This window comes from Protobothrops mucrosquamatus, unplaced genomic scaffold (genome assembly GCF_001527695.2).
Source record: "Protobothrops mucrosquamatus isolate PMUCROS unplaced genomic scaffold, P.Mucros_1.0 scaffold935, whole genome shotgun sequence".
Lineage (NCBI taxonomy): Eukaryota > Metazoa > Chordata > Lepidosauria > Squamata > Viperidae > Protobothrops > Protobothrops mucrosquamatus.
In genome coordinates, this window is record NW_015387185.1 from 136,852 (window position 1) to 147,486 (window position 10,635).

Here is a 10,635-nt window from a genome sequence, read left to right on the forward strand (position 1 = left end):
TCAATCTTTTATACCAATCTATATATAATATTACTATTATGAAGAAAAAATGGAGAAAACATGATATAAAATAAATGACTAAATATTTAGCTCAACAGGCTTAGAATTTCCCAAGATTTACAGTAATATGAGACATTCCCAGACTGAAGACCAGCACAATTTCCCTCTGCACTAGCTAAATATGCACCAACACTATAAAAATGAAGCACAGAATAACAGAATATATCTGAATAGAAATATTCTATAACCTTTTGATCAAAAGACACAGAATTAGACTTTTTCAACACTAGTACTTACTTAACTAAATGGTAGAATACAATGTATTTCAGGAAAATTCTTGTTTACAGAAATACAAGTGTTTTGCTGGTTTAGTGAATGGGATGTAAAGTGGAAAACAAAACAGAATATTCTGATCATGCCCTGTGAAGTCTGGCAGGCTCTCATCACCTAGCCGTCTACTAGTATTTAAGAGCCTGCAAGCAATGGGATAAAATGTGGCTGGAGCCCAGCGAAAGTGAATGTTGATATATGGAAAAATGTTTCCTTTTTGGGAAATAAGGAGTTTTTGTACTTTAGAGGTTTTAGAATCTTTTATTGTTGGTGTGAGCCATCCTGGGATTTGGCACATGAAATGGGCAGTGATGTACGTTTTTTTAAATAAACAAACCATGTAATTCAGAATTCCTAAGCAATGGTATAGTTGTTATAGTTCTCTTACTGTCAGATTTTCTAGGGTCCAATTTTTCCAAGTGCATCCTAAAAATGTGACATAAATAATGATCTTTTCCAACTTCATTTACTATATCATCCTCTGTCCCCAACTATTCATTATTACACATGCCTCATCTACAAAAGTGGATTAATTAGATAAAGGGGTTTTAGAGATAAAGAGATTACATTCTGAATTATTTAATCACACAAACTATGAGAAGTGTTCTACCTTTCAGCTGTGAAAAGTAGAAGAGGTAGGCTGGATTAAAGCAGGAGATTGTTAAAAATGTGGACACAATACACTGTTACTTTGATTGGTTGAATTTTATCTTATGATGGTAACAGGATTTACTGCTGGTTGGCGGAATTGTTCTGAATTATCATTGAAAAATGCCAGAAAATGAATAAAAGTAAATGCTGTTCTATGAAGAAGTGTAGATTTGACTCAAAGAAGGGGGACAAAAAAGTTGGGTTATTGCATAAAAGATATTTGAGTCTTAGGAAAGTAGAAAACATGAATTAGGGCCAGTTGAGTGGCTATACTGACTGTTAGGTATAGATGTGATTAAGTTATCTATGAATTTTATTATTTGGATTTGTATGGTTTCAACTGATGTATTGTTTTACTGTTTTTAATTATTTGTAAGTCACCAAGAATCTTTATTAGGATGGATACCTATGTAAATTTGATTGACAAATTTACATGATATACAGGCAGATAGGCAGCTAGCTCACTAGGCAAAATGGGCAGCATTTAATTTTACTAAATGATAGATGATAGATGGATAGATAGATAGATGGATAGATAGATAGACAGACAGACAGACAGAGATCATTAGTTAGATATTTCAATTGGCTTGGAAATCCAGCTAATTGGGACAATTTCCTGTTTCATAGATATTGATAAAGCAAATAAACAGTAATGCCCTAGGATTTATTAAACTGTTCTTCTGTCTTCTCCAGATTCATAAATGAAATTTCAGAGATGTTGGACAAGGATTTTGTTGTTTGTATGGCTGACACTGTTTTTTCAGAGAATTCTCTGCATTCTAAGTATGTCAGGCATGTATCATAGCATCTATGCAAAAACAAATTTTATACTAAATTTCAACAAACTTCATTTAATCTTAGACTATGCAAGTGGACAGATATGGTCTACAAAAGTTCAATCTATACATGTGGGCACCTAGAAAAATTAAAAGATCTGCAGTATTTTCTGTGCTTTGCCAACATTTACAGATAATTTTGCAGTGACTACATAGCTGCTAACTCAAATTCTGAAAAAGGGTTGCCAATGCAAGTGGTCTATTCAAAAGCTTTGGTGAAGTGTGAAGATTTATCTTGCACCTTTTACTTGAAACTTCTGGTTGAATGGAATTATATTTTCAATAGAATTGCTGGCAATAAAGCAATGTTTCAATAAAGGAGACATTTCACACAGGAGGCAACCTATCCAGGATAGGTGCAGACAGGTCACAAGAAATCTGATCATCTACAGTAGGAGTCCCCAACCCCCCCGGGGGTTCAGATGGATATTTCCCATGCCCTACAGATGGATTCCTCTCCTTTTTCTGTGACTGAAGGTTTTACAATTTTTATGTTCCTTTTCCCCTCAGGGAGATATATTGCAATTATATCACGAAAGTGAGTCTACAGGATATGGTGGGGGATGGGAACTATTCAGAACATTACATCTTCTATTCAAAAGATTTTAAAGACACCTGTGATGTCTGTTACCAGACCAAGTACTGATTGGCCAGTTAGTTTCAACCACTCCATCATTTGCAGAACCACAGATTCATTATTGCTATTCCAGAAGTACCAAGATTTGGAGGTAATGGACCTGTTTAGTAATATGGCCGATTTTGTTCCATAGAAACAGTACCATACCAACTGCTCTAGATATTGCAAAAGCCTTTCTAGGCCTCATTTTTTATATACAGTTAACAACCCCCTATAATAGTAATACAAAGGCAAAAAGACAATTCTGGAAGCCTTCCAATATTCAATCAAATTTGCTTATTCCTAGTTATGGAAAGGATTGTCACTTATGGTAATTTTATGTCAACATTTTTCAATTTAAAACTTTTACATTCCAAATATTTAATCAACTTTATCAGACAATAATAATAAAATTCATTAATCTATATTAACAAATGAACAATTCTACTACACTACAGTATATAATGGCAACCAAAACAAAGTTAGACATTACACCCTTCAGCATATATATCACATTTCATTTTTATTTAGGTATAAATGCATGCCATTTTGCTATAAAATTATTAGTCACTAGGTACTGAATGGATCTTTCTTACTTTTTGCAGAAGTTACCATGTTCTTATAAAAAATCAGTCAAAGTGCTTTGAAAGCTCACTTTCTCAAATATATACAATCTTGTTTTTAGATTTAATTTTGATATTTTTCTTATTAGCTAAAATTGTAGTTTTCTAATCCTTATTTAAGTTTGCATTCTCAATTATCTTGGTCAATCAACTCCTAATGTAGACCTGTCAACTTAGTCTTTTTGGCAACAACATGAAAATGCCAATGTCATCTTTGGGCTGGGGGGTTACTTCTCTATTTTAGCCTACAGCACAAGTATTTCCTCTTGCCAAAATGCTAGTCTCTGAATTACGACATAAACAATGTCCAGAAGAATATTTCAAGAAAAAGGACAGTTTCAGAAAAGGTTTCATATATATGGTGTTATGTGTTTTCTTAATTATACTTTTTGACATACAAAATGCACAAACTTATTTTGTACTAAATAGGGACCAAAACATTAAGATCTGCAAAAAAAATGTTGCATCATGGAGAGAGGTACTATTCAGAGTTCCAGCTAGCCATTCCAGGATGTTCCAGCCTATATCCCATTCATTCTAATTTATATTTCCTATGTGCTACCTCTGGCATCCTGTGGTAACCAAAAATGCTCAGTTTTCATTTAATGACAAATGTTCTGATTGGTGCTTAAAAAGCAATGACAATGCAGTTTTATCTGGACACTATATTGCCACAGTTTCAATAACTGCAGTCAAGTGAACTCTTTTATTCACAATTCATATATGGAAGGAATCAAGTGTGGTACAATTTAGGACTGGAAACAGTATTTTCAGGTTTTCACTGTAATACAGGTTTAGATAATATACTTTGTATTGCTTATAAACAAGTTTGCAATTTCCAAATTATGATGCATAACGTTTGTTATAGAACAGATTCTGCTGTTTCATTTCTCTATAAGCAGGTAACTGACAATGCAAAATTATTAACATCACTGAAGAAGCAAATTTTTGCTAGTCTGTCTTCAGTATACTCTCTTCAATAACATTAACAACCAAAAATAAATGCTTACCTATATGTATTCTAATTACAGCTGAATAAAGCCCTCCAAATCATCTTACAAAAATGTAAACAATATATAATCAAACAATTAGAAACTAAAAATATTTTAAGAATTTAATAACTGTATAATGATTTATGCATATTCATCCAGTAATTAGATTAACTAAGTATTATAATTATTTTTTAAGCTGTCAACATCTATAAGCTTAGAATCTCAAGAAAACGTTATATAGGGTACACAAAGAAAAAAGCACAAATTCATAATATAAATTACAATCTTGAGTTTACAAGTGTACTAATAGTATGCTTTTGTTTTCCTCCTTCTAATTTCATATTACCATATTAGTCTTTGGAAGAACAGCAAACATTGTTTGTCAGTATAAACTAAAATGTTAATCAAAGAACTGAAAACTCATCAGATGCTAACTATGTATGCTAAATAACTGAAACAATGCAGTCAATTTAAACATTAAACCAAATCATAATAGGTTTTTCTTTCTCTATCAAACTTGATTCACACCTTTAAAAAAAAGATTTCTTTAGACTAGGGGTGTCAAACTGCCGGCCCGCTGGCTGGATGCGTCATGCCGAAACCGCACCCATCCCATTGCCGGCAATGGGAAAAAGTCATGATATGTCGTGACACATCACGTGATGTTGCAAGTTTGACACTCCTGCTTTAGATCAACTTTATTAAATAAGCTACAGTGGCTGAGTCCTAACAGCATGCTACACCACAAACCAAGTTTTATAAATCACAATTTTATATTAAAATAAAATATAAAACTGACAAAAATGTTTTTATATACCGACAGAAAAGTTTAAATTGACTCAGTAAATGTAACAAACAACATTTATTGAAAGAACATAGACAAAATTATACAATATTCAAATTTAGTCTTGGGTAATTCAATGCTATGTATTTCTCTAAGCAACTGGATACTCTCCAATTACCATGATATAAACATTAAGACAAAATCTCACCTTCATTTAGCAAGACTAGACATACTAGACAATATTTGATCCTTACAGATCAATTGATCTGACAAAACTAAACAAAGACTAGTTTAAGTACCATACTTCATCCCATATTTTGACTGCTTCAGCCACATAAATAGAAATAAAAAGTCCCCAGCACCCTTCTTTTCACCTCAGAATTAAAAAAACCAGATAAAGTAGTAGTTCATGTTGAGTGCTACCAACAAGCCAGATTGACAAAAACAGAAAGTATTTAACAGTTTTTAGAAAACTCCCATTATGAAAGTATTTGTTTCATCTGCCTCCTATACTATCTTCCAGGAATTCAAGTACAATACATCCTTTTTTTTCCTTTTTGCAAGATGCTTAAAGGATTGTAAAAGAAATTATCAGCTTCTCTTTTTAAAAATAAAAGTACCACAGACTTTACTCTGAGAGCCAGTATACTACAGTGGTTAAGATCTGGATTAGGTGTGGAGATCCAAACTCCAGTTTTCCCTAAGGCACAAAAACTAGTGGATGACCTTGGCCAATCACTTTCTCCTAGTCCCCAAAGAGCATCAGCTCTGTGACAAGCTGGCTGAAAAGCAAGCCCTTCATCAACTCATGCACCGATGGCTTTGCTGTGGGAACAAACACAAAGCAACCAAGCAGACCCAGCAGCCAAGCAGGACAAATGCTAAAAACAACCACTATCATCATAGACTAATCTCCCACATATCCCTTTTCAAATCAATTATCTCCACCAAGACAGGAGGGAATTCATGCAGAAAATGAAGGCCACTCCAATAACTCAGATTGGGTTTGTTTCAAAATAAACTTCTTAATCTCAGTTGTGTATGCCTAAATCTACTCATGCCCCCAAAGTCAGCAACATTCTTCTAGGACCCAATATTTAAAGGTTTACCTACGGATTACCTCTTTTTACTTCCTAGCACCTGGCATGATGATAAAAACAAACAAGAAAAAAATGGCAATTTCTACCTAGTAGTAGTAGACCATTAAAGGCAGGGAGGGAACTGTTGGTCAGAAAAAAAGATGCATCCTGAAAAAGACACATACAAGAAAACTGCTGTGCCTGATTGCCAGTATTTGCATCTTAAAAGTAAATTGCATTTCACATCAGAAGCAATAAACTACATAAATAATCATAAAGTCATTTTCACATACTTGCTGAACAACAGAATTGTTTTTACACTAAAAGGGCTAAAGGGAACAGAATAATAGCAAAAAGCAAAATCCACAAATTTGAACATCCCTTTACAGCAAATGCACTGCTTACTAAATCAATACTATACAAAAGTATAAAACAGAGTACACATGTCAATCTGCCTAGCAAGCTAATTAGCACAGTATTCTGAATTTTAAATATATCTGAAGTCACCACAAACTGGCACAAGACACTACTGAATGCAATTAAGATAACAGATCAGCAAGCCAATCAGAACTTCCATTTTGGCCTTTCAAAATGTTCACATAAACAAAAACTATGTTTTTGAGCCTATATTCAAACAACCAAGCAAATCAGTGGGCCAATGAAACCTGTATAATACTGATACTTTTTACATTTATATTTCACCTGTTTTTCTAAAGAAAGTTATACACGTAACAAAGGTAGATGAACTCCAACTTCCTTACGGGAATCTTTATCAAAAGAAACCCAAAATACCAGTGGTTCACTTTCTTGATAGTTGAGGAAATAAGTTCCTTAAAATCCCTCTTGCTTTGTCCCAAAACGTCACCTCCAGATCACCCTACCCAGCCTAAGTCAATAGCAATAGGGGCACAACAGGTCCTTCCAGCTCTACCAGCCTAGAAAGGAAAATTCAAAGTATAAAAACACTCCAAGCTGAAAGGCAAAACACTCTTCCATTCAAAAACAGTATTTTGTTTTGTTTTGTATTTGAACCAAAATTTAGTGAACAAATGCGTTTTATTCCGAGACTAAATTGTTTTGTTCATCCCTTTTCAAAAGTAATGTTTTGCTCCATTCAAAATGTACATATTAACAAAGACTGGCACAAAGTCTTTGTTAATACATTTATCAAATCATATTTTGTATATATCTTTTTAAAATTTATATAAGCACTTAAATATCAATTTCCTTAAAGTATGTACACAAAAAATTCAAGACACCTAAATGATTTAAATCCCTCTGCAATTTTTCTTACAAACTTAGTACTGCAAATTCAAACTGATTTTTAACCAAAATCACCCAGCTGTAGAATGATTATAATTATTCCTAACATAGAACAGAGCATTTTATCAAAATAACAAAAGACAGAATATAAGAATCTGTTGCACAATACACACAAATTTATCATCACAATTAAGTAGTGTAATTACAGCTGAGTTAAAGGAGGGAGTAGTTGCTTTATATGAATGTGTCATCAAATAATCCCATATTCATTCTGTAAAAGACACAGTTTTATGTCATAATACTTCTTTGCAGTTTATGAATTTCACAATTATACAGTTTCCTCTCAAGGCAAAGACATCAACATTTTATACTGTAATTTAAAATGACAAAGGTTATTTATACAAACAAAATTAATTCAGAATAATTATAAGTAGCAATTTTTTTTAAAAAAAAATCCAGATTTGCCAACAAACACATACACACAAACAACTTTAGGTATAAATGACACATATCACAGTGCAAAAATATGTAAGAGAAATAAAAACTCTTCCACAAAGATTTTAGAAAATTTGCAGTTTCTTTAACAATCTGCATATATGCATGTTGTAATGTAATACTAGCAATATTCAATATTAAACTCCAAATATTTTTCAGATATCTATGGCATAGATCAACAGTTGTAAAAGTTTCAGATACTATAAAGTATTTTTATGAAAATATTCCTTGAATCTTTAATGCATTTCCCTTGTCTAGATATTAAATTCTTTCCATTTCCAAAATCAAGCATTCAAATATACCTCAAAATAAGGTTCTAGAAAAGTATTGATTTTCAAAGAGCAAAAAAGAAAACAGCTGCTTCAACAGGAGTATATAATTAGTTAAGTGATGTATGGTGTTCACAGTAACAGAAAGGGACTTCCACGTAGCTTCTCTGCCTGGTCTTCACAAGCCCATTTTTCTGAATATCTCATTAATATTATTAGAAGGGAACAGAAAGAAATAACATGCCCTACTTCTCAGAAATGTTAAAGTACTGACATCCGCCATTTTCTCAGCAAAGGAGGAAGACATGTTGGAACAAAAACACAAAAGGGAGCAGCCATTTCTATTGGTACATCCCAGGAGTTGCCAGCTACCCCCCCTGTATTTCAGAAAATGATCAGAGAATTTAGTTGGGGGTATGAAGGGTGGGGGGGAATGAAGCAGCCAAAAGTAAAGGAGCCTTCAATATCTTTTATACATGCAGTTTATCATAACCCTCGGTAACATATAACACTTCTAACGCTGAACAAAGTAAACTGATCCTTTAAGAGAAAAGTAATAAATATTCCACCTGCCTAAAGCTATAGTTCTTACCTTATATGAGGGATGCCAACTCCCCCTTGCAGAATCTTGTATAGTTTGCTTTCATATAACAGCTGGGGATGCCTGGCCTTCTGTGATTCTAACTTCACAGCTACTTCCTACAGTGGAAAAGGAGACATGGGTCAACAGTCCTACTAGTTAGGAGGACTACATCTCACTGCTTTACAAAAACTGAGAATAGGGAAATTGATTTGTATCATTCCCTAGGTCTTAGCAACCTCTGCAAATAATACAATTTGTGTACAATGATACTTGTACACAAAACCCATTCTTAAAAAGAATGCTATCAGGCACCAAAAGTTACTCTGTAATTTGTTAAAACCATGTCCTATTTTTTGGGACAAGATCAGGATGACAACATGAAAAAAAAAAGTGCAGTCTTTCCACAAGAGTATTTTTTTACTGGTTCCCAGAAAATAATCAGAACGTTTATACACATGTATGTATTTTACTTCACACGTTACTACTCTACACCGAATGTGGGCATTATATGTGAAAAGGGGCACTTCCCGATCCTTTGAATTAAACACTGCAATCCCACAATCTTAGTTGGGTTGTTTTTTTTTTTGCATTCTCTGCCCACATCATTTTAATTCCTATTTGGCAGAAGTTATCCGCATTTGTTTCAAACGTTACCAAAATGCAAAATCGAAGCACGGGAACGGAAACCCAACGGTACTCTCCAAACCTAATTAGAGAGAGGAAGAGGACCAGATCTCAAAATAAAAGTGCAACCCGGGACAAACTGGACGACCTGGGCTTCCACTTCGAGAGAAACAGCCCTCCCCCCCCCCACCTCGCCGCCACTCTTCCCACGCAACTGACACCCGGCCGGATCCGGAGCGCACGTGAGCCCGCCCGAGTAGACGCGATCTCTACCTACTGGCGAGGCACAAGACATCGAAGGAAGGAAGGAAAAAAAAGGAAAGGCCCGGGCATCGGTCGGCCCTTACCTCCCCGTTGGTGATATTGATGGCCAAGTATATGTCCCCGAAGGAGCCCGAACCAATCTTCCGCACCAGCTTGTATTTGTTCCCGACAATGAACTCGGCCTTGGAGCCGCTGCTGCTCGCCATGGCGACGGAGGGGATGGGGGATGGGGGTTATTTCCCACAACGAGAGCCCGCGAGTTCTTCTTCCGGGAGCTCCTGCTCGACCACGGCTAGGGATGGGACACGGGGGTGGGGGGGACGCAGAGGAAAAGGCTTCGGACTCGGCGACTTGGATCGCGTCAGGCCTCTCTGGATGGTGGACGTCCCACGCACTTTCCCGGCTGACAGCGCGCTTTTCTCCTTCTGAGGAAACAGGGGCTCTCGGAGGGAGGGGGGAGGAAGGAAAGAGGGGAAAATAAAAGCCCAAGCGAGCCCGTCAGTCCGCCGCCACTAACTGGCGCTTCACTCGGCCGCCGCCATCTTGTCTGTCTGTCGCTCTCTCGCTCGCTCGCTCGTTTCCTTTCTCGCTGCCGATATCCAGGACACAAAATGCCTCCAGCCCGCGACCGACGCTTCTTCACCGCGCTGAGTACTCTGGGAAACTGGAGAGCAGACCAGCCTGCGCATGCGCCCCCCAAAGAGAGGAAAAGAGGACAAGCAGGAAGTATGTGTGATCTTAACGCCTTGGCAGGGCGAGGCCGGTTCAAAACATGCGCATGCGCAAAAGCAGCGGGCTTGTTCTTTGAAGCGGAGAAACCCCGCCCTCCCTTACAGGGAATTAGAATTACGCAGTTACCATCGTTCCACACATGCAAAAAAGGTTTGTTACTGTACCTTTCAAGTACAAAAAAAAAAAAAAGAGGGCTGGTCACGCGCATGCGCTTTCTGAAGCAAAGGGGGTTTAGGAACATATCGTGAGAATCGTGTGGCTAGTATTCTGGTAAACTAGATTAAGCCCACTTGTACCTATTTGTGTCAGTTATATTGTGTGTGTAGATATAGATATATAGATATAGATACACACACACACAGTATAACTGGTACAGATAGGAACAAGGTGTATGTGTGTATGTAAGAGAGATAAGAGATAACCTTTATTGTCATTTTTATACTGTGGGCAGGATGGCACACATCAAAAATGAAATTTAGTTGCCCGCTCTCAAA

At 36.1% G+C, this 10,635-nt stretch overlaps 1 protein-coding gene across 5 annotated transcripts in view; it reads right to left on the bottom strand.

Annotated features, from left to right (window-relative positions):
* Nucleotides 1-9,867, bottom strand: part of CSNK1A1 (casein kinase 1 alpha 1) — a 41,273-nt gene extending 31,406 nt beyond the window's left edge. For all 5 annotated transcript variants that reach the window (XM_015819491.1, XM_015819489.1, XM_015819488.2 and 2 more), the window contains exons 1-2: nucleotides 9,493-9,867; nucleotides 8,531-8,637 (exon numbers count right to left, since the gene is read on the bottom strand). In XM_015819491.1, coding sequence (XP_015674977.1) covers nucleotides 8,531-8,637; nucleotides 9,493-9,615 — 230 coding nt within the window. In that variant the 5' untranslated portion in view covers nucleotides 9,616-9,867. The remainder of the gene's footprint in view (nucleotides 1-8,530; nucleotides 8,638-9,492) is intronic.
* Nucleotides 9,868-10,635: the final 768 nt, after the last annotated feature.